A 24,024-nucleotide genomic window follows, 5' to 3' on the forward strand; every position below is an offset into this window, starting at 1 on the left:
TCTGCTGCCACAAGCTTTCCCTAGGGCTTGCCTGCTCCAGGAGAAAAAAAAAATAATAGCAATGTGCATCTTTAAATACAGGTATGGGAACCTACGAGAATGCAAACACACCAATAATTTGCAAACTAATGCAGGGATGATGTGCCAACCCTTTGAGTACATACTTGCATATGGAAGCAGGCATGGTTTTCACCAGGGCGGCAGAGGGAGCAGAGTTGAGGAGGCTTTTAATCCCTCTGTGAATCCTTATCTTTCATTTCCTTGCTCTAATGCTGGATTGCAACTGGCACTTTCCGGCGGCTAAAAAAAAAAGTCTATTTGTTTTTTAAACTAAAAGCTAAAAGGAAAGACTAAAGCCCACTTCAGTCAGTTGAACTAAGACAGCGCTGTATGCAGAGGGCAGCATTAGCCTCTCCTGAGCTGTAGCTTAGAGCCAGGGGTTCTTTCTGTGGGAGCTGTTTTCAGTTTTCAAACCAAGGCAGCCTTTCCCCAGTCAGAACTGCAAATGTAATTTAGACAACAGATAGCTCTGCATAGTTAAAGTAATCACTCCCTGTGTTACATAATGCGGCTAAATGATAGCACACAGCCTCTCGTTAACACTGGTTATCTTTATTTGGTTTATTTCATTTGCATTATGTTGCTAATGTAGCTGTAAAAATCTGATGTGGGGGAAAGGCGATGCATCTGCCCATCCGGTGTTTTTCCAGTAGGTGAGAAATCAGTAGTGATGCTGTATGCTGTCAGAAATAACACCCCCTGCTCCCAAATCCAAGTCCATTCTTCTTCCATGATAAACAGGCAGAAACAGAACCAAACTATCTTCACTCTTTTCCCAGTAGCCAGTCATTCCCCAGACAGATTCCTGTATTTGGGATGGGGTTGTGGTTTTGGACTCTGCAGCAATTACACTGCTGAAATTCCCCTTGCAGCTCTACTAAATAAAGCGTTTTATTAGCTTTATGTAGCAGTTGTGTAAAACTGTTAAAAACCAAAAAATATCTCCTCTGACACAACTACGAGGGATATTTAGGTAGACAGAAAGCTACTATCTGAATTTGGAAAGAAAAGCAAGGTTAACTTACAGTGGGATCAAGGGATCATTGCTGACTGAATGCCAGACCTGGAGCTGGGAAAGCTGAGTTCTACCTGAATACAAAGAACTGAGGCCCTGCACAAATGGAAGTGACCACAGTGCTGCCTGCTAACACTTGACTGCATCAAAGCCATCAGCAATAGAGGTATTTTATCCCAATTTATTTGATTAGAGACACCGACAAAATTAATCGTTGACAAAAAGAAGCTCCAGCAACTTTGAAGACTTTTAAAACATTTTTATTGCTGTTATTATTTTGCTCTAAGCAAACACACGAGGAACCTTGGCTTAAATATTAAGCAAGCGAACGAAGTCTGCGGTACAAGTGCACGTATGCTATATTGGCACAAAATATCAATTACACTTTGTGTAGCTTCCGAACTGAGACTTTTGGTCCCAGACTTCAGTTACCAACTCCTAGTTTAATTTATACCCAAGGAAAAGTTGTTTTTTCTAGTAGAATAATTCAAAATGAGTGCTTTGTCAATTCCTACAAAATGGGAGACAACTCCAAATCCATCCACATTACACAAAGTCTGTTCATTCTTCTTATTTTGCCCTTCCCACCTCTGCCTGGTTGCTGAAGTTGCAGTTTGATTCTTTCTGTCAGATTAGAGCTCTAGAATTTGTCCTTCTGTTTCACTCATCTTTTCGATCTTAATTTTTCTGTATTTTCTTCTCTGGCACAGAACAATCACCAAAATAGTGACAAAACCAGCAGGCAGTATTGCCACTGCCACCACAGCACTGATATCAACAAGCAGTTGCTTCATGCTAAACACTGGTGGCTTTTCATCAACGTAGTAAATGCGTATATTTTCAATAGCCAGATCTTTCCCATTAACAGAGACAAGAAATGTGCTGTCAGAATGAAACACAGAGTCCCCTGTTATGTCTTTTTCCAAGTAATAGGCTACATCAACTATATCTACGTCCCGCTGCTTCAAGTTATTCTGTTTTAGGTGGATTTGGATAAATGGGGAATCGTACTTCACAGCTGCGATGTATTTGGGTCGCAGTTTGTACCGGTTCTCAAACAGACGTGTCAGGGCTTCTGCTACATCAAGAGCTTCGAAGTAATGGGATGTTTCTTTGTGCTTCAGTTCGATGTCGACCCAGTTTGTTCTTATCACTTCATTGCATATCAAATTTTTGTCACCTTTTCCAGTTCTTCTTATTCCAGCTGTGTTCACGCACCAGCAAGTTCCAGCTTCGTCACACTGTCTGGCTTTGAAGATACCGCTGTCCTCGCAGTCTGGATCGTAAATGCCACCATCCAGCAGCTTAACCCGAGGTCTGTAGGAGAGCTTCAGGACAGACATTTCTGCCTTCATCAGCAAGCATTTTGAAGTCAGCGTCGAACAATCTACTGTATGATCTGAACCTACCAGCCTGCAGGTGCAGTTGTCAGATGCATCCTGGTCGCATACTGTCCACTTATTGGTCACGCAGGTACAGCTCCGTGCCGATGAAGCTACCATCAGAATCAAACCCAGCGTAACCCCAAGCAGAGGCTCCATAGTGCAGGTACGTGTGGGTACAGCTGGAAGTGGCAGCAAGCGTTGTCTGGAGCTTGTATCTGCTAGGGGACTTGTTTCTACACGCTGTTGTGCAGCTCCTTTCTTCAAAGTACAATCAGATCTGACAAACAAGTTCTTCTAAAACAACTGGTCTCTCATGCCCAGATGCCAGAGGAGCTGCGCTTTCATCTATTATTTCTAAGTGGGCAGCACTGATTGCCCAGATGCCTGACATCCCTCGTGGTGAGGGAGCAACACGGAGGAGGCAAAGCAGACCCAAAGCATAGCTCCTGCATTGAGCTTACAGATTAGAGCACAAGGCTTCACCTCGCCTTCTTCTCTCGTCAGGATTTTTACGGAGCCCACAGACAAATGCATCTGTAAGGAACTTCCGCCATTTCTTTTGGAGGAAGTCCCACTCATCCGAGGCAATCCTACTCCTCTATGTTCATTGTGATTTTTTCCTACCTCTTACATAACTTCTGTATCATCCACTGTCCAGATGCCACTTTCACATCCTTATAAAACTGCAGAGGGCTTTATTTTATGTATGATCCAACAGAACCCTGAAGTAGCTGCCAACTCAGGTAGAAAGACAATTCATCAGTTTGATGAACTTTTACTTAGCATAGGAGAGCCATCTCAGCTTCCACTACAGAAAGCTTCCCTTTCCCTACTCATCCCAAAGCAGTATTAGGAATGCTAATTTCCTAACTTTCATTACCCTTACAAAGTTGTTAGTGGTTTCTGAAGACATTTTTCAGTCTCAACTTTGAGTAATGCCTATCACACTACACTCCAGTGGCTCCCAAGTATCTTAATGATGATTTACAAAGCATGAACCACAATTTCCAGTTAGCATTAAGTCATCTATCTGTTTGTCAAATGTTGTCAGACCCGTTATAAATCATTATTTTGAACAGCACCATTCTCCCATCTGCACAACTTCTGTGCTGCCTTGCAGACAATTCTTTTGGCCTGTTCTGTTTTCCTGAGGGCCTGACCTGCTTGAAATCACCACGAGCAGGGCTGCCTGTAATGATGACTTGTGTGTATGTGAACAGTAGGAAGTTACCCTGGCTACCGATGAGCATTAATGACATGGTGTAGGTTTAGAATTGAAGCTGCAGATGCAAACACTCCCTCTCACTCCATAATCTGTCCATAGACCTCCTCCTGTTTCTAAATCAGCCATAGAAATTCACGCTACTTAGGGCAACAAAGATGAGGCAAGTTCTTCAAATCATTCCTGGCTCCTCTTCAGACCTATAGCTCATTACTGCACCTCTTCACTTCCCCTCCTCTAGGATTAAAATATCATCATTGAAGAGCTGTAGGAAGTCATTGTGAACTACTGATACAATTTTTATGAAATCACCAAGTAATTCAGTTTCCCACTTTGAGGGGTTTTTTTGTTTGTTTTTTTTTTTTACAAATGTACTACATCCCAACTCTCATGTCATTTTTATTTCCAAGTAATTAATTTCCCTATCTTAGATATACATAAAATCCATATCCTTCCTTCAAAGTCAAAATCTATTTAACTGTCAGCTACGTCCTCATGCTATGTCTTTATTTGACGTTATGCACTTCAGAGAGAGCAGCCTTTGTTTTTGCCCTCTGAGATGTCTCACTGAGGACAGACCCTCACCAGCTATAAAATGTTACAGCTCATAACCAGATTCAAAAGAAACTACAGCAATTGCTGTATGGCTGAGAGCTGAGCCGCCCTTGTGCTCTGAAAGCACTTTATTTAGTGAAGGTTTTTAGGTGACAGCACTTTCCTCATGCGATGCTCAGCCTTGGTCTGAGCCTCCCATCACCATTTGATAGTTTCTCCTTCCTTACAGACACAGTGAAACAGAATAACACAGTGGTTTTTCAGAAGTAATGTATGGAAGAAAAATGACAGGCAATTAAAACAGATGGTCTGACTTCCCTGCTGGTGATGATTCTCACTACTGTTACCTTAATTAAAAACTCCATTAATTGCTGCTTCCATCAAAGCTGGTTCAGAGTCCACAGCAGTGCTTTTATTCACAAAAAAAAAAAAAAAAAAAAGTAAAACTGAGGCAAGAAAAGGGGAAAGCAGGAATAACTTCAAGTTTCCCTGACCGAGTTCCATAATTTGCCAAAGTAGCGTGTACTCCTCCATTAACTTCTTTTCCCCACTGTAGATTTTCCCTCTGTAAACATGCAGAGAACAGATTTCTTTCAAAGGCAGGAAAGGAAAAAAGTCAAGTATATATACACAGTCCCTCAAGGTATTATTTTGTTACCTCCTTGAACCCACGCTAAACTGTAACAGCACTACAAGAGTTAATTGCTGAGAACAGCAGGCTGTAAAAGGAATCCTGTAGGAAACACGGAGTATTATTTCTTTTGTGATCTCCGCTTCCATGGAAACAATTTTTCTGCACAATTTTAAGTCTCATGAAAATAGGGCAGTAGGTCTGTGTAAAACAGCAAGGCACTTCCAATTAAACAACCAGAAGGCTTTCATCCAGGCCATTAAATGCTTTGTTCAGTATCAAACACCATTACCACGTTCCCTGAGACACGAACGAGCAACTTCCCATGCGCTGGCTCTGCAGCCACGCCGCACACATCCCCATTTCCCTCACAGTTTTGCAGCAGTGTTTCCTTTGCAGTGTTTCCTTCCCTTGCAGTGCTGAGCTACACTGCTCTGCCCAGTGCAGGTGGCACACTGCAGTGTGCTGCACACCTCAGTGCAGCCTGCTTTTCGCCTGCACAGCTTCTCTCTCCGCTACTCAACAATGTTCTCCTTGCCCAGAAACTCCTAGCAGATCAAGTTCCCTGCTGGCGCAGCAGGAATAGAGCTATAACCAACACACTTGAATGAAATTTGGGTAATGCATACAGCAGTTTGAAAGATAACTTGATGACCACCTTCAGAAGTCATGGCAGTTGCCTGTGGTGGTGAGGGAGAGAGAAAAACTGCATGATATTATTTCAGTGATCCTACAGCTAGGACGCTAGAATTGTTTCTAAGGAAATAGTGTGAAAATACAGCTCTACCATCTCAGCATCCCTGCCACAAACCATCCTAATTTTCTGGAGATCAGAGCAGAGAGTTGGTAAGAACAAACGAAAGCAACAGCATACAAGCTACTGCCCACAAAACTTAATCACTGACCGCAAGGCTGCATACATAAGTAAGAATAGTTCTCGCTCTTCGTTCAAAATGACAATCATTTCTGCTGTATTCTGTAGTTTACTTTTTTGTATCATCTGTACCTAAGCTCCCTCTAGTGGTATTACACTGAGCTGAACCAATTCTTCATTCTGACCAGCTTCAAATAAAGCAATAGCAGATGTTACCTTCAAGAAGCAAGAAGCTATTAAAAGTTTGGAACGCATCTTCTGAAGTACAGAATATTCAGTCTTTATTAACAGATTCTTGGATACCATCAGTCAGGAATATCAAAGAAGTGAGTGAAAGGGGAAAAAATATTCAAAGGAATATGGACAAGCCCCCCATCCTCACCATGAACAAGGTATAAATAGCTGTGAAAAAGTGCTGCTGGTTACTGGGGCAGCAAAACTTCACTCAGACAACAAATGGCCAAGAGCTACATCTCAGGATGCAGGGGTGACTCTCCCAGTTTGAATTCCATTGTTCCAATGACTGCTCAAGCATTTACCCCTCTCCTGGAGGAAATGCTTGGCTAGATGAGACGTGGGGTCTTACATAAACAAAAAAATACATTAGCCTGCAGTATTTGTCCTAAAACAGAGCTAACATAAGAAAAAAATCCAATGAAAAAACACCGAGCTTCTCAATAAACGTATTTAATGCCTTGTATGTGTTTGGTAGCAGAACCGACAGTATTAGTAGCATACATCTCAGAAGCACACAACTTCCAAGCTCATTATTAGACACAAAGACAAAGGACAAAAAGCAGAGTACTTCTTACCATGACTCCTGCCCACAGGATTATTACTTGCCCTGATAACACACTATTTCCAATCCTCATGCCACGCGGTGTGGTCACACAGGATTACGGTGGCACTACCAGCTCACTGCGTGCCCCCATCACCCTTCCTGCACTTTGAGACACAGCCCATGGAAACCTTTGGTACCAGATCACCCTTGGGAAACCTGGTGCCTTTGTGTGCACACGTATCAAAAGCTCAGTTCTGCACATACTCTGGAGATTTGAGCTGCTTCAGAAGTGAGTTTGACTCCAAATTCTTCTGACTTAATGCGACTTAAAACCAATTAATACGACTGTATTACTTTAACTCGCTTTAATTCTTAAGCAGAAAAGCAGCCAGCACGTTCTTACCACTACTTTGGTAACACTGACATTCGTGTATACGGACAAAGAATGGTATCTACTTCATATTGCTGTTACATATGAGGCTGAAATTTCCTTCTAGTTTATAGGAGAACTACAGCTTTTAGTACATACAATATATAGCATATGATGTTTCTGGAGTATCCTATGTAAAACTGCAGCAGAACTCCTCATGCTGCAGATCATCCAGGACAGAACCAACTCAGGACAGAATGCTTTGTCACCAAGAGTGTTGTCTAAATCAGAAATACAGAAAGCCATGCAGTGTTTTTAATTAGGAATTCCCAAAGATGATGATTTCGAATATATGCAGAGTCAGCATGCCTTAAACAGATGGATGCACCAAGTTTGTAAGTTATACACAGCAGTGTGATCTAAAACTGTGCACAAACACACCTGGCAGAGAAGAGAAAGAACAGTCACCAACATTTTCCAGACCATAATCCTCAAATGTGCACCGAGAGAACCATCAAACAGCAACTGCTCAGACTTCCACACATTCATGTTCTGCATCTTCCACTTAGAAACTGACGTTATGAGATGTGATGAAAGAAGGTAATTCTAAACTCTGCAAGGAGTTCCCTCATTAGGATGCAACTGTACAATTTTAAAGCTTTTCAGATGAAAAGCTGAAGATTTAAACATATAAAATCTTAAATCCCATTTATAGATGTAGAAGTAGATATACATACACATGTATTTTTCAAATAAGAATCAAATCCATCTTTATCCCTATGAGTACAAAGTCACGTTCTGGCTTGCTTCATGTTTTCAAACATATTTCTTAGATGTAAGAAACTTTGCCCAAGATAAATCTGTGTACTGAGGTCAAAACTCCTCTTGATTTAGAGGGCAAAGTTTAAAGCACGTTTTTCTTTGTGTCCCTCCCCCCCAAAAAAGAGGCAATCTTCTGTTTGTTGCTCTACACTTGCCAACAATGAAGAGCTCGTTTCCACAGGAAACATTGGCAATTAAATGTGGGCAAATCTCAATGATCTGACAGAAAAATATATTATCTTCTTGTAGAATGGAAGATCAGAAAGATTGCAACCTGTAACAAACAGGAGTTCACATTTCCACTGGAAACAAGCACAACTAGTAATGAGAAGACAACAAGTGGCCAGCCTTCTCCACCCAAAATAAAAGCAAGATGGCAAACAATATGCCAAACAGCTGCTCTGAGTACACATCGTTCATCTCAGCAGAGCAGTCAGTTCCCCCTCTGTGAATTCACTTGAACTTAGACTCTGAAAGCACTAAGGAACAAATCCATGAGTGTCAGATACACATGCCTGTCAATTAAAAAAATACATGACAACAAAATTCCCAACCTGAAAGAGAGAACTGTGAGAGAACATGAGAGAACTCTCCTCGAAGACTGAAGCACAGTACTGTGGGCAGCCTGTCCTTCTCCCAGACCACAGGCTGGGCTATAAATAATTCACTGACCCTGTGATACATGGTTTCTCTATATGTTAACAGCAAATGCTCCTCACGTAGCCTGATCACACTCACCAGGAGTTCTTCAGTTTCTTTGAACCATAACAAAACAAAGAGACTGGGTACTTTACCTATTACTATTAAAATGGGTCACAGTTCTGAAAGCGTTGACGTAATGCAAGAAGGAAAAGAAATTGGTGGGTGAAATAAGAATTAAAAAAATAAAAATAAAAATCCAGACTTGTTCTGTTTGAGCCATCACACTGACAAGGGCCTCAAGTTGTGCCAGGGGAGATTCAGGCTGGGTGTCAGGAAACGCTGCTTTTCTGAATGAGCGGTCAGGCCTCCTCCCATGGAGGAGTCACCAAACCTGGGGGTGTTCAAGGAACATTTAGATGCTGTGTTGAGGGACATGGATTAGTGAGAATTATTGGTGACAGGACTGTGGGACTGGATGAGCTGTAGGTCTTTTCCAACCTTGGCGATTCTATGATTCTAATTCACTTGAACATTCATTCCTGTTTTCTTCAGCATTACTCTTCTTTTCACTCTTGTACAAGGAAAGGAATAAGTTTTCTATTTGAGTCAAGAACTCTTCAGCAATGAAGCAGCTTGTTACCTTGCCCAAGGTCTTCCTCATGCACTCCAACAGCTAGCCAAGAGAAAACGAAATCTTAAAGTTGTTTTCCTGAATTTTTGTTTCCTTCTTACTACTTGGTATTTCAAACTGGTTTTTAATTTATTTACTTTAAGATCAATTGAACAACACAGATTTCAGAAAAGAACAGCTGTGTGTGAACAAATGGGTGAATTTTCTACACTGGGCTTTTAAAATAAAAAAAAAAACACACTCAAAAAAGAGCCATACCCCACTACAGCAGAAAGGAACATCTCCTCATGATCTGATTGAGCTACTGCTCAGCAACTGGCCATGACAAAAAAAGAACTGACAGCCTTTTGTGGGGAGATGTGTATTATTTTGTCAATCACAAATTTACACAACAGCTAAATTCAAGAGAATTCGACCACCTCAATTTCAGACGTCAGCTGTTTGTAGCCAAAGCCACATTGGGAGGGGAAAAAAGAGACGTGGATAATTATTGTGTATGTTTTCTGTTGACGCCTTTTGCTTTGGGCAGATTTTCTGTTTGGTTTGTGCAATTAGTGTTACAGCTGTAGTTTAGAACCTCATAGTGATGATTACACCAACTGGAAAATTGAAATTCTCACTTATGTGTAATAAACACAGTACAGCTCCACTTCACTGGCAGAATAAAGGACTAGGATCAATCTCTCTCAACACGTGTGCAGTTCTCACACTGAAAGCACACGACATGCTGAGATGTCATTCATTTGCCATTTGTTCTCCCCCAAAAAGGAGGCTAAAATGTAGCAGCTGTCTGTTACTGTTATGCCCACTATCTCAAGCGAGCATCCTTATTGTCACTGTGCTGTAAGCAAAAAGCTGCACCACAGAAGTCATTCACTGGGATTAGTCTATGTCTAACATTTAGATGTGACACCTGATGATACTGAACAGACATATTTCAAATAGTATTTTAAATTACAAAACCTGAGAACCAAAAGCAGCAAACTTACTTTCTGCAAACAAGTCAGGTCTGAATCTCTATGAAAGATTTTATCCATGGGGACACTGCTGTTGAAAGAAAAGAAGGAAAGCAGGAGAAAGGTTAGAGCAGATTTATTTCTTTACTGAAACACAATAATAAACATACTCAGCTTAGAATTTCTGCATACTACAAAGCAAAACATACCTGTGACAGCATCTGTATTTTTCAATTATCCATCTTGTTTTCTCAAATATTAATTCCCACTGAGGTTCCTCTGACATTTGCTGTATTTCAAATTTGTAGGGCAGGCCTGTAATAAATCAAACACAAATACTCACTGCATAACATTTTTACAATACATTAAAAATGTCTTCAGGTCACGGACACTTAGCACTTGTCAGTGATAAAGATGTTCAAGTGTGATACTTGGGATGGGAAACCTAATTTTGGTGGATATCTGTGCGAGGAACTGTGGAGAACAAGAAGGGAAAAAGAAATCCACAATGTAACAGAAAAATGGCAACATGAATTGAGTTCTTTTAAGTCAGAACCACTTCATCTCTGTAAGATCTGTGTGGCTATTAAACAAGAAAGAAAGGAAGACTGCTTTCCATGTACAAACTGGCTGATGGAACGCCTGCTACTGTTCCAGGCTTCAGAGGAATCTTCCTGTAGGAAGAAATTCTGCTAGTTTATTGAAGGTACAGAGGTGTGGAGGGGCAAATCTAGGAAATATTCCAGAAGAGTTACTTGGAAAGCATAAAGTCAGGTACCAAAAATGAGAGAAAGTGTTAAATTTCAGATACTCAATAAATAAATAAAAATAAAAAGCAGCAAAAAAAACCCTACTTTCCTAAGATCCTAAGAATTCAATGCGATGAGTTGCATGCTTTCAAACTACACCTCAGTGTAATGAAAATAGAGCAATCGATACGATTTGTTAGTTGAACCTGCAGAAATATTTATAGATCTCATTAAATACTGATTTTGTTCCTTTGCACAGAGCTACAGCACTGCTGCTACAGCGTAACACATCTCAAGAGCCAGCTGAGATGCCACCTTGTAAGATGCAGTTTTCAGAGGAAAACAGAAATATTAAGTCATCTCAGATGGAAAATGTAGGTGATCAAGAAAATGTCTACTTCTAAGGCCAGATAGCATTCCTATAGATTTTAACTCCACAATACAGGTGTGGCACAAATGGGAAACAGAAGGAAAGAAAGCCCAAAGAACTAAACTTTATAGTACAAGTACTGCACAAATGTGATCACCACTTCACTTCCCCAAGTCTCCAGGCAGATGGTCTCCATTGCTCACATCCACAGGAAAGAAACAGAGGGGGAACTGTCAGATCACATGGCCTCTTATACTAGTTGGCCAAAACATTGGATATCTTCATGTTTGGATACAGAAATCAGGTCTTAAAATGGGAGAAGGAAGGAGAAGAGAGAAGGGGCAGAGACCACAACCATATTCTGTTATCCTCGGATTTGTCCTCAGATTATTATCAGGTAACGAGAGGAAAACCCCATCAACAGTAGAAATTCCAAACGTTTTATATTAAGTGTCTGAACTACTCAAGAAAGAAAGCCATCCTGTTCTCACAAAACATCAGTTATGTTTTTAAGCAGCCATGTACTTACTCTCTTTGGTTGAGATTCATGCCAGCACACCATTTCTAGGATCTGCTGATAATTCATCTTTATATCTGCATTTTCCTGGACAGCTGGCAAGTTTGATCCTTCATCCTTCTGAATATTTAGTTACTCAAGTAAGAATTTCCCACCACTACAGCAGCCAAGTCTTTGCTATAGTATTTCTGGCCTCCTCTATCAGAGGATTTAAACTCTGCTGCTTTACAGAAAACAAGTAAAGCTTTTGAAAGAGTTTCCCAGATTTTCACGTGGATGCTGTATGCAAGCATACCTTGCTCTGACTCCTTTCTTTCTTTCCCAGATTGTGAGAAATACTACAATGTCAGTAAAGAGCAAACACAATCTTTTATCTATTCAAGCCTTTCCATATTCTCCTAATAGCAAGGGCTACTTGCAGGACTATCCCTTAGGAGCAATTCCTCATTTTGTACAGCGCAAGTCCTTCCTTAGCAACGTACACCTGCTTCTCAAGGCCTGGCTCAAGAGTATGCAGTATTTTTCCCCCTAACATCTAAAAGGATAAGAGAAGCTAAAACAGTGGGGAAACTATCAGTACTTACGGTAGGAACCATCAGAGCTGATCTCATCACTGATCACCAGGCAAGTAATCTGAGAATACGGCAGAGGATTGTTTCGGTTGTAAGGACTTACAATCATTCCAATGAACATGGCACCGCCCCTGGAGAAGTAACTCTGAAAAACAAACAAAACCACACATCAGAAATAAGCCTTTTTCACAACAGCATCCTGAAATCAAAGGACAGACAAGAATAGTGGGAAGTCTGGGAAGCATTCATACACGTTCAACCTCATTTAAGCCAGCCAGCATCAGCATGCTGCATGAACAACACACGAACATGCTTTGAACAAGCAACAGGGCAGAAGTGTGCATTAACATTGTGAATGGGCTTGAGGGGGTTGCACTTTCTTTGGTTATTTATTATTAATGTACAGACCAGTAAGTACCTGGTATTTAGCTTGGGTGTCAATATCTCGTATGGAGGGGTTGGGGTCAAACGCTGGGTGGGAATGGTACCACCCAATAACACCGTATCCTCTGGCAGCAAGTGTTTCTGAGGCCTGCGTTTGTGATACAGGATCCATCTCACACTGCAGCCCTGTACTGAGGCTATTGCACGGCTCTGCTGCACAAACCTGTTAAGAAAGTCTCCAGATGGATAAATGCAAGAAATCTTAATCAGTTCAATAAGATTCATTTAAAGAATTCTAAGTTGCGTGCCAGATCTTCCTTGTGAAAGAGCTGACGAGCCAACACTTCAACACAGAGCATGAAAACCATTTCAAGACTGTGGTAATTAACTTCAGCTTCAATATGCTTGAAGTAGATGCCCCGGAGAAATAACATTTGCATCAATTCAAACACAACAGTTTTAATGACTTAGAGAAAATGGAAAAAAGATAAACACTTACTTCTACAACTTTATCAGCTTCAGAGTATCTTCCACCTAGCAACCCTATTACTTCTGCCATAGACACATGTGAGTGCTAAAATGATATTAAACATCATTATTAAAGTTCAAGCTGTATAATTTCTCCAAACTTTGATTTGCACTTGACAGACCACATTGGCTTCACAATTGCAATTCAGTAATTTCTCAATGACATTTGTAAGGAGAACTTAGGACAGCTAAAGATGCTAAAATAGCCAGTGGTTCAATTTAAAGCAAACAAAAATGTTTGCTTATTATACACATGCATGTTTATAATGCACCTGTATAACACTTCCATCCATTAAGCAATGCTAACTTCAGAAACCCCACAGCATTCAAAAACTGCATGAAGTAAATACGGCGTTGCCAAATCCAACCATGCTGCCCATCAAAACCCCTCCCAACACATACATCACAGCTTTCTGTAAGATAAAACTTCCTCCTCACCAAATCCATTATTAAAAGTGCTTCTGAAGACACTTTCACCTGAAAAGGTTCCTGAAATCACAAACACAACAATGAGCATGATGAAAGTAACATAAGAAACTAAAGCATGATAGATATTCGCTCACAGATACATACCCGTTTTTCTTCAGTGAATAAACAGCATGGTATCAGCTGAAAGGGATCAAAGGAACTATAAAACGAAAGAAAATGTCTCTAAAGATGCAGGACAGTCAGGAAACTTTCCTAGTTTCCCACTGTCTCCTCAATAGAGGAAGAAGAGGATTTCTTTACTGTGTGTCTTTCATCTCATACTACGAAGACTTCCACCAAATGCAGAAGTTCACCTCCCACACTTTTGAGTTTCAGCACTAAACATCTGAAATGCTACATGTCATTTCTGCCCACGACACACATTCCTGATTTGCAGTGTTCCAGCCCGATGCCATGCAAGCCAATTGTTTTTTTTCTATGAGATCTGTTTTGAAACATGATGTACAGCAAATACCTTTTTATTTGTCTTGAACCTTTAGATGATTTTGCAGGCTTCAGTTTTTCTTCTTCTCTTCTTCTTGCTAACTCTTCAGCAGACAGATGCTAAAAAAGAATTGCAAAAACCCATCTCAGTGTCTTGAATGAATCCTCGACATCACTGCCCTCCTTATGTGCCACCAATTACAGTCTCCCACTGTAACCTGTGGCCACAAAGTACCAGAACACCTTTTCAGGGATTGGCATTTTCACTTTTCATTGCAAACCAAAGCTGTGTTTTGCAGAAGGTGTATTTACTAACCAGGGCTGTACAAGAAACACTTCTGTCAGCATAACACAACAGAAGTGACTGTTACACATGCTTACCACTGAAGGCTGTGAACTTAGAGATTTGGTTAGTTTTTTTTTTTGTGAGGGAGGGTTCAAGAATAACAATGTTTCCTGTTCTTCACTTTTTCCTAAATTCTGAACTTGTAAGAATGGATGGGCTTGAGGAAGCATCTTCCACATCTTCTTCAAAACCTTAAAACATCTCCACAGAGGACAGCACTTCTGGAGATACTACTAGAATCCCTGCTAACTCACCAACTCGCATCATCTGCATTACAAGCACAAAGAAACCATGCTGGACCTAAAGAAAAATAACTTCATATATTATTCTCTTGTACCGTTCAGTAAGGCTGAAGGGAACTAACAGAGCAACAAGATTTTCTGAGAACTAGCCCAATTCCTCTCACATCAAGGATCAAGTTCCACATTGTATGCAGTCTGCATACACTGTCAAGGCTGCTCTACTCTAAAGCTCTATCCTAAACACTCCGGATAAACAAGGATATTCAGAATAAATATTCAGGATAAATGTAACTTAGTGTTCCGAAATCCAGAGTGAACAAGAGTTAAGCAACTCCTTTTTCTTTCTGGAAAAGGGAACCAACCTTTTCCTGCCAGATTCATGGCAAATCTGAACTAAATAAAACAGACATGTGCCAAAATAAGGCCGATTTATTTTACGTTATAAGCAAAAGGAATCAGTACAGAAATTAATGTCAGCTTTTCCTGATCCTCGATGATTTGATATTTTAACCTTAGCACTGCATTAAACCATCCCCCACCACATCAAGGGTGTAACTAAACTGAGGCAAAAACACTTTTTCTTTAACTAAAGGGTCATGAAGTTCAATACAAGATGAGGCAAAGAGCTCTGTAGGTGTCCAGCTGTGTAGATCCATCCATGCTCACAGCATGAACACCTTTGCAAAGACCAAAGTGCAGTCACTTATCAGCAGATGTAACAGCTGCAGCATTTATTGTAACAGCAAGCAATAATCACTTATGTACATGAAGGCTCAAGACCAGGTTACCTCAAACGTCTGCCCTTCCAAATCCTTGGCATCACACCAGTTTCCCCAAGGGTCTCGGACTCGCCGTCTTCTTGTACGCTGCAGAAAGTAAATTATCACAAATCAAGGACCAAACTCATGCAAAAAAATGCCTTTGCTGTGTTTAATCAGCTGTAAGAACACCATCCAAAAGATCACTGCCACGTGAGCTTTCCTAACACTGTGACATACTTCCAGAAAACACCCTGGAGTTCAGCAGAATCGAGTAGTTCACAATCTGTCACAAAATACCATCAGTGATGTTTTCAGGTTTTTAAGGCTGTAAAGAACACCTGGATATCAATGCATGGAACATCAACGTCCCTCACAGCAACAGCAAACTATTATCCAACTGTGAATTATAGCACAGACCATGCAGAAAGCTATCAACCAGTATGTGTGCGCCTTGTGTAAGCTACTGTTCCTCAGCTGAAGCTTTTTTTTTTTCCTTTAATGGGATTGATTTTGTTTTCTTCTCATCAACTGATTTATTTCCCTATGAATTACTTCAAAATGCTACAATAAATGTAAATATGAACATTACATCTGGCAAACCTTGGTAATTCATCTAATTATGAATGAGTTACTACTTAATTGCATGCATAAGACTCTCAGCAAGTCAAATCACACACCCAGTCTACTTAATGATTAAGACACAAGCAACTTAACCTCACTCTACTAATGCACTCCACTCTTTTCGGACTAATTTATATGAACAGATTATGGGGTGCTGGGGAGGAAGGGGTTGGGATTCCAGGAAGAAGACTGTACCAAATCTTAGTTAATTAGCTGGGCAATTAACATGCAAGAGAACAGAAAACAGAACAGATACCAGTCAAAAAAAATAATTCTGCTTAAACTGATACTTGAACTGAAGGGCGCTCTAATGAAACTGCAAACTGAACAAGAGGAGGAGTTTCCTGAGATGGCCTGGCTTGAAAAGACCTGCATGTCAAATTTTCCACCACCCACTCTCTTCCCCTTGACCCCAAGACATACCATGGACTGCAAACGCTGAGCAAGCTGGTATGCTTCCACTGTGTCTTTGCCTTCCTTGGACCGAGATTTATCAGCTGGTTGTGGTCTGTTATAGACAGCCTGTTCTACAGGAAATACAGGAGATACACACTGTGCTTCAGTAATGTTTGAAGGGATACAAATGCCACAGAGGAAGAAAAAAGTGACATCAAGACAGATTTTGATGCTCATGCTGATGAGTGATTATATAGTTTTCTCTCACTACCACAGCATTTCTAAGAAGGGAAAAATCTCCCTCCACTAATTCATTTGAAATAACTTCCATTTTAGACAGGATTTATTGTAGGACATCCCTCCCTACCAAGGTGTTTATCCTTCAGCTTTGGACCAGAATCAACCCATTATAGGGACTCCAAAACTGAGCATCAATTGACAGTAACTTTTAGGTGTCTACATATACTTTTAGCATGCCAATTAATTTCAACATTTGTATATTGTTTTTTTTTTAAAAAAAAGTAGCCTCGAGGATGGAGACTGTTTTATTTCCAAAATGATTCAATATGGGAAAGCAAGAAAAGAAAAACATCCATTCTTCACATGAAAATACTCGTGTTAATAAGAAAGCTGACAAGCAATAGCTGGTCTCAGCACATGCTGACTGAAATTTAAGTTCTGAATCAATTCTGATAGAAGTTTTGTTGGTTTTTTTTGTTTGTTTGTTTGTTTTTACCACAGCCAAAGTTAATTGCTCCTATTAATTCCAAGTACGTGTGGATACGTCCAATACAGTTTACATCACCGCAGTTCTTAAGGCCCGGACGCACTGAGGTCTTATTCAGGTATTTGGGTTTACATCTCTCCCTGAAATAAAACAGAACACATCATCCAATAGAAAACAAGTCAGGTGGAGATGAGACAGCAAAGTGTTTGACCCCGATGCAAACACCACACACTGCTGTGCAGAGCAATCACAGCAAAAACACAGGTTTCACAAAACATATGCAGTTATTTGAGCTTGCTACCTCTCCAAGATGGAACATCAGAGTTTCTTTGCTACCACAATAAGCTGTTAGCACAGAGAGCACTCAGTGAGAACCCACTAAAATTTGCTAATTCTTTCTACTAAGAAGCAAAGTAACCCAGCCAGTGAGCACACACAAAACAGAACTGCAACAAGCCACCCATTCAGCCTGCTACCACAGATATTAAAGGTTCTTAAAACTAATTTTTTTGGAGATGGAATATAAGATATTTCAATGTACAAATACCACTTAAAAGTGGTTCTTAATTTGAAAAATGATTTGGTCAACATTATTTCCTCCAGTGCAGAGCGTTGCTTCCTGCTGCTCTTCTGCATGGGCACTACCACACATATCAGTAACGAATTAGAGCAGGTCTTCTGAAGAAACATTTATTGAAAATATCTAAGGATTCTTATATGCTGGATGACAAAAGCAAAAGAAAAGAAGTGTAACAAAAACAGAAGTGGTTTATTCTGATATATATACCTATATAGGACACAAACTTCCATAACGCTTCAAAAAGCACTTCCACTGCTCAGCTTCCAGAATCCCAGAATCGGGAAGAGATGAAAGCAGCAACACCCATCAGTACCATTCACTGATCAGCTTTAGATTATTACTACAAACTTACTTCTACTCTTTTCAAAAGCTGTTTGTACTGTTTTAACTGCAACAAAGCAGGTCAAGAGTGATTTTAATGACTCACTGAAAGAAGTGAAATGAACACATCTTACCACTGATCCAAAATATAATTCCTAATTTTCAAGTAACGCTCTGGTGTTTTGGCCTGGCGTCCTTCAAAGAATTCAGGAATAGCTTGCTTCTCTTCTTCCAGGATGATGCTTCTATCAATCTCCACTTCTTGATCAGGTGGCTTAAGAGCCTCTGCTTCTTCTTGGTGATCTTCATCCACTTGGCAGGGGGGATGAAAAAGCAGTCCGTTATCAGCCAGGTCTCTCTGTTCCTCATGAAGCTCCTGCTCAGTTATTTGTCTAGCACCATGAGATGCTCCTGTTGTGCCCTGTTCAGCTTTCTCTATAAAATCACTGCACTGCTGGTAATCCAAGTTCACAGATTTATCACCATTCACGTGCTGAGAACACGTCGCTACCTGAGAAGGTAACGCGTCCACTGTGGATTGCTTGGTATTCTGAGAGCCTTCTTTCAGCAAAGAAACAGCAGAACTACGTCCAGCACTTGGAAAAGCATGCTCAGTTCCTTTTGTTTCTTCAGCTGGACTTTCTGACAGTTCAGATTTTCCAACATCTTGCTGGAAAGCAGGAGAAAACAGTTCATCCATGTCATCAGTTATATCTACTTCTTCATCGTCCGACAGCTTTTCAATTTTCACTGCATTCAGGTTAGGGTCTGCACGGCCTCTCAAGTTTCCAGCTGACCACGCTTCTACCCTTACCCCATCTTCAGTGGGAAGGCTGCCACCATGCTGACTTTGCTCTTCTCTTTCAGAACCATCGTTTTTTGCCTAAGGAAAGCATAAAATACTTTAAGGGAAAGAAAACAGAAACAATCCCCTCTGCCTCCCAGAAAGTCAGGACAATTTTACTTGACAGCAGACGGACATTCTGAGGGAGGTGTCTGATGGGCTGACAAAGCAATAGAAATACTGAAATCATTCAAAGCAAACTAACTTCACAATAATACTCGAAATACCTGTTTACCTTGTTCTTAAAGTACTGCCTGGCATAGCTCTTTACTTGTAGCACTGTACGACTCCCAATCAACTTGGCAATTTTTGTCCAGCGGCGGCCAAACTTCACCTAGCACAACAAAGCACAGCTGAGTTACCCAGCCTCTAACATTCCAGTTTATACCCAATTGTATAAAAGCTCAGTTACACATTGCAAACACACCAACAGTACAGCAGAACCCAAGAAGCTCAGTGATCACCTTGCACCAAGAAAAGCATTGCATCCAACAGTAACAAGCATTGCTATTCCTCACTCATTGTAGACATGCAGTAAATTCCATTGCCTACTAACCCAAGGAATCCTACTGAAATGAGTTTACACTTGCTGAAGCAAACCCTATTGCATTCAGCACTGCACAACCATGTAATCTCTGAAGATCTTATAACACTAGCTGCAGGATTTCACTTTCCTTAGTTGACTTACCCTATGCAGTTAGTAGTTAAAGCACGCTTAATGACAGGAGTGTGGCTGTGCAATTCAGGAAGCAACATATTCCAGATATTTTGTGATCTCAAATTGTAATCAGATCCAAGTGAACAAAGCATGCTAAACACACAGAGCCATTTCTGGCAATTCATCAGTACAGATCTGATTTATAAAAACACTCTGAGTATACACGGTAATTAATTCTTATCAAATTAGAAGTACATGAGTAGAAGCAGCTAAACACAGCATGCTTATTTATGGTTAGTTTATTATTTAAGATAACTTAATGATCTATTCAAAACATTACACATCAATGCAATCATACCAGCCCTTGTTCAAATAGTTCTTTTTCTTCTGATGTCCACTTCAATGAGTAGCTACCTGGTTTTGTAGGAGATCGCACCCTATGAACAGGAAGGAAATGAGGTGAATTCTCTTAAACACATCTTCCCAAACCCCTGCAACTGGAGACAGCCCCTGCACGACCAGAGCACTACTGATCATCTCCTGTAAAGCTCATGGTGCTGTTTGAAGCACCAACTTGGCTGACAGACTGGGAAACGTGTCAGCTTCTCCATCACAACGAAAGACTCCAGATAACCATGAAACCCAACCAATTTTTTTAAATAAGGGCCACTGTGCTACAAAACAAACCAACAAACCAGCAACAAAGCACAACAAGTTATTTTACTACAGGCCTTTTGCTACATACAGTATTTCTGCTAACAGAAATAACAGCTAGGGAGCTAACATTTATGGGTGTGCATTCTGTAATTAAAAAAATGGAAGCTGTGCTGAAAAAAGGCAACTGTGACAATGTACGTACATGGCTTTTCCAGTTTTCTTATGTGGGCTGCAAATACAAAAACAGAATGAAATTAGAAGTTATTAAATGTGATACAATTGCACATACCTGCAATTAACCAGCTTTTAATTTTCTTATTGATTAATCCCTTATTATCTGAGAGCTTTCCCAGAACACAGCTTACCTTTTCACAGATCTTTTTTCTGCTTCCTTTTGACTGAGCCATATTTTCTCAGAAAGTGATTTATTTGAGAGATAATATCTGAAATTGTTACTAAGAAAGTCTTCAAAGTATCAAAGATGTGAGAATTCTAGAAATGTGACTGATCACATTGGTTCAAAATAATTCAGTTGTAGAAATGCTGCATGTATGGCTTTAGAAACTGAAAATTCACGTGCTCTTATTAGTTTAATACAGAAGGCAGTGATGCTTGTTTTCTGAACGCACACACTCACTTACAGCAGTGAGCTAAGTGCCCTGTTCCTACAATTGGCTTTTGCTTTTTTGACACAGAAACCATAATGAAGTAACTTTCTTTGTACTGATGCCTTATCCATTTTCAGTTTAACTCTCAATAATTTGTTACGTTGGGAAAATTCCTTTATTTTCTTGTTTCTTTTCTTACTCATAGTCACAGAAGGAATACGAAAATGAATTGGAGCAATTGTTGGTGAAAACGGCTGTTTGGGCAGGTTTGCTTTGGCTGTGTCAGCACAACGCTGTAGGTAGCACTGAAAAAACAGCTGATGTGGAAAGGAGCACAATTTCAGGCACCAGGAGCAGCCTAAAGCTGAAAAGCCTTGCAGTCCTATTCTTAAAACTCACGACTGACCACATCAGGATATTTTGTTTCCAATGCCTCAACTATGTAATTGTGGCTATGGATACTTATCAGGCTGAAGAAGCCACAGACTTACTAGCAACAGGATAGCTATGGTAGCTATCTGACTTAATTAAGTGACAGTGCTTCAGTCACACTGCCAAGGAAACAATTTGGCCAGTTCCTTTGTAATTAAGAAGCAAATCAGAAAAAGGATACTCTTCCTCCAGCAGCATTTTCTCAATGACGGCCCTGTTTTCTTCACTAATGCTGCTGTCCAGCGTCCACGGCTGCAAACAACACAAACACTTCTTAATTCTGGATTCTGTTATGCTGTTATTTAAGTATCAAGAATCAATATATAAACAGCTTCTGAAAATGAGCGAAAAACAGTGTCTAATAAGCTAAGAGGGGATGTACATGGAGGTAAGACTGAAGTGGTAATAACCTCGCTAGAAGCACCATTCAATTAAAAATAACTTACAAGACTGTTATCAGTTCTCCAAGATGAATCAAGGTAGTGATCCTGCAGTAAGCTTGATGCTGTGTTTTCATGACCTCTGAAAAGAAGTCCCATATTCAAAACCACAAATATATTCAATCAGAATGAATGCATCATTAGCAACTATACCATGAACAGAAGAACGAGATCCTAAAATTCAAGCCACGCATTGTAGACTGTTAGGCAATGTTATTATCTTATAATATTCTGTAAGGCACAGCCTAGCTGCCCCTGAGTAAGTCAGCTGTTAGTATTCCAGACTGAACATCTCACCTATCTCATTGCAAACCATACAAAATACCAGTGAAACCCTGCACAGTAAGAAGCCCCATCCAGAACCACTGAAAGTAGAAGGGACTTTGCAAAATAAGTACAGAAGAAAAATACCAGATCTTCATGGATAGTACAGACAATACATCTGTTTAACTGTGTCATTCACTTGTGTTATTCCCAGTTAACACTGCTCCACCTTTGTGAGGTAGGAACATTTGCCTTAACAAAGCAATAATGTTTGCCTGTAGAGGACAGCTTCTGCTGCCAAAAGGGTTAATAGAATCTCATCACGTGGGATAGTCAGCGCTCTTACAGACTTTGTCCAGACTATGCTTACCTTTTCCTGTCAGTATTTGCTTTTTACCTCCAGAAAACCATCACTAATCAACTTTATTCTACCTTAACATAGCAAAAACCACCCGGTAATTTATGTAATGCCTTGTCATCCAAATCTTTGCTTCCAGAACATTAAGACTTGCCTAAAGAGCCATCAGCCCTCTCTCCCTTGCTAGAGTACTAAAAGCAAATTCTCTTGTACTCTGAACTGCTTTGTGCCACCAGTTCCCACATCTCTTTGCAAGCAGGCACACATCCTCGTGTATGCAAGACAACAGCGTTACTGCTGTCAGCTCAGTAGCCCAAAACGCCGTCCAGCAGTGCAGCAGGAGGTGCTGCTCCACACCACACACGGCCTGCTTTCTGTCACAGGGCGATTCCCCTCCTCTCTCCCGGCACCGCTGGATCGGGAAACACGGCTGCCCGCTCACTCCACAAGTCGGTCAGACGTGCCTTAGCTGCGAACCGTGCCCTGTGTGACAGCCCGTTCCACGCCTGTGGTGCAGATTCGCTCCCTAACCGCCCGCCCTTCCCGCTGCACGGCCCCACGCCGTCCCCTCAGCCCTGTCGCACAGCTCAGCGCCGCCGCTCCGCTCCCTGCGAGGACCCGCGGCCGCAGTAAGGCCTCCCCTCAGCCCCTTTGCTCCGGGCCGAACAAACCGAAGAACTCAGGCTCCCCGCAGCGGCCGGGCGCCGTACCGGCGGTGTGCCCGCGCACGGCCCTCACTCACTCTGAGGCTGCCTCCTCTGGCGCGGTCGCCAAATCCCCCTCGACATCCACCTCCGGCTCCTCCGCCGCCATGATAGCGGGCTCACACCTCTCGCGAGAAGAGTCGCAGTCTCGCGAGACGAGGCAGAATCGAGGGGCTCTGCGCATGCCCATTTGGCGGCGAGCGCACGCGCGACAGGCAGAGGCGAAGCCGCGCCCTGAGGAGACGCCGGTCGGAGGCGGAGAGATGGCGCTGGGTAGGCGGGGCGCCGGGCGGGGAGAGGGCAGCTGAGGGCCAGGCGTGGGGCAGCGGCTGTGGTGCCGTGTGGGGAGAGAGAGTAGGTGAAGGGTGGGTCTGAAGGGGGCGAGAGCGGGCTCGGGGTGCGGGGAGAGGGGGTGGAGTGCTCTGAGGAGAAGCGCTCAGGGTGAGTTAACTAAGGCCCTAAGTTGTGCCTGCGGAGGTTCAGGTTGGATATTAGGGAAAATTCTTGTCAGAAAGAGCCATCGAGCCCCGGTACTGCTGCCCGGGGAGTGGTGGGGTCACCGGACCTGGAGGCAATCCAGGGCTGTGGGGATGTGGTGCTGAGGGATGTAGGCAGTGCGGTGGGTTGGGCTCGGTGACCTTAGGCGTCTTTTCCAGCCTTTGTGATTTTGTGATCCTACACAGATCAGTTTTTATAGTTCCAGGTTATGTTAATGCCATGCGATGGGGTATCACACAGAGATGTGTGAGCAGGTTACAGCCTGATACTGGGTGCCTGTAGCCCTGCTTCTCTCCTCTGTCCAGGTGCAGCTGTGGAATAGGCTGGCTCGGCTCCCACATCCAGCCTGGAACAGGAGTGTATGGCCAGGCTGGAAGGGAGGGCAGGGCAATCTGTCAGCAGTGCTTTGCAGTTAGTTCTGCCTGAGCTAAACAGACCAAACTGCTGTATTACCAGCTCCAACATGTCTATGCTCTGTATCCTTGAGGATACAAATGTCTCCTTGTTCATAATAGATGGCTAGTTAAGAACCTGGTGTTTAACTAAGCCATCCGTGCAGACTTGAGTTGTGATTTATACTACAGAAGGTCA

General features: G+C 41.7%; 3 protein-coding genes across 9 annotated transcripts in view; 1 reads left to right on the top strand and 2 right to left on the bottom strand.

Moving 5' to 3' along the window:
* Positions 1-1,319: 1,319 nt before the first annotated feature.
* On the bottom strand, positions 1,320-2,815 carry TACSTD2 (tumor associated calcium signal transducer 2). Of its 2 annotated transcripts, XM_042873193.1 has the most exons (2): positions 2,485-2,815; positions 1,320-2,403 (listed from the first exon to the last, which is right to left on the bottom strand). In XM_042873193.1, the coding sequence occupies exons 1-2, from the start codon at positions 2,614-2,616 to the stop codon at positions 1,708-1,710; spliced, it is 828 nt and encodes a 275-aa protein (XP_042729127.1). In that variant the 5' UTR covers positions 2,617-2,815; the 3' UTR covers positions 1,320-1,707. The 2 variants fall into 2 exon arrangements, with proteins under 2 accessions (XP_042729127.1, XP_042729126.1); XM_042873192.1 differs by having other exon boundaries at positions 1,320-2,815.
* A 3,186-nt stretch (positions 2,816-6,001) lies between these two features.
* Positions 6,002-23,075, bottom strand: MYSM1 (Myb like, SWIRM and MPN domains 1). 5 transcript variants are annotated; one of them, XM_042873196.1, is made up of 21 exons: positions 22,974-23,075; positions 21,616-21,691; positions 21,351-21,421; positions 20,495-20,572; positions 20,332-20,358; positions 19,831-19,909; positions 19,050-19,148; positions 18,105-18,853; positions 17,079-17,209; positions 16,370-16,473; positions 15,353-15,430; positions 14,008-14,096; positions 13,638-13,692; positions 13,503-13,553; positions 13,036-13,110; positions 12,571-12,759; positions 12,165-12,297; positions 10,154-10,259; positions 9,978-10,035; positions 8,998-9,030; positions 6,002-7,334 (listed from the first exon to the last, which is right to left on the bottom strand). In XM_042873196.1, exons 1-21 carry the CDS (start codon positions 23,042-23,044, stop codon positions 7,254-7,256), a joined length of 2,433 nt encoding a protein of 810 aa, XP_042729130.1. In that variant the 5' UTR covers positions 23,045-23,075; the 3' UTR covers positions 6,002-7,253. The 5 variants fall into 5 exon arrangements, with proteins under 5 accessions (XP_042729130.1, XP_042729129.1, XP_042729128.1 ...); XM_042873195.1 differs by lacking the exon at positions 6,002-7,334 and having other exon boundaries at positions 7,927-9,030; positions 13,542-13,553; XM_042873194.1 differs by lacking the exon at positions 6,002-7,334 and having other exon boundaries at positions 7,927-9,030.
* An 82-nt stretch (positions 23,076-23,157) lies between these two features.
* Positions 23,158-24,024, top strand: part of FGGY (FGGY carbohydrate kinase domain containing) — a 276,519-nt gene continuing 275,652 nt past the window's right edge. The window contains exon 1 of one of the 2 annotated variants that reach the window (XM_042873303.1): positions 23,158-23,208. The gene's annotated coding sequence lies outside the window, so the exon portion shown is untranslated. The remainder of the gene's footprint in view (positions 23,209-24,024) is intronic. The other variant, XM_042873305.1, reaches the window with a different exon arrangement.

The sequence above is a fragment of the Lagopus leucura genome, unplaced genomic scaffold (assembly GCF_019238085.1).
Source record: "Lagopus leucura isolate 7727_CA_CO unplaced genomic scaffold, USGS_WTPT01 Super-Scaffold_100009, whole genome shotgun sequence".
Lineage (NCBI taxonomy): Eukaryota > Metazoa > Chordata > Aves > Galliformes > Phasianidae > Lagopus > Lagopus leucura.

What these genes read in the sequence shown, in the direction of transcription:
- TACSTD2 (XM_042873192.1), bottom strand. Translation starts at nt 2,616, where the DNA reads ATGGAGCCTCTGCTTGGGGTTACGCTGGGTTTGATTCTGATGGTAGCT.
- MYSM1 (XM_042873194.1), bottom strand. Translation starts at nt 23,044, where the DNA reads ATGGCGGCGGAGGAGCCGGAGGTGGATGTCGAGGGGGATTTGGCGACC. An exon ending in AGCAATTAACTTTGGCTGTG is followed by an intron (nt 16,474 to 17,078) that starts GTAAAAACAAAC and finishes TATTTCCTGTAG; the next exon opens with AACAGGCTGTCTATAACAGA. An exon ending in ACCTGACTTGTTTGCAGAAA is followed by an intron (nt 9,031 to 9,977) that starts GTAAGTTTGCTG and finishes TCTCTTGGCTAG; the next exon opens with CTGTTGGAGTGCATGAGGAA.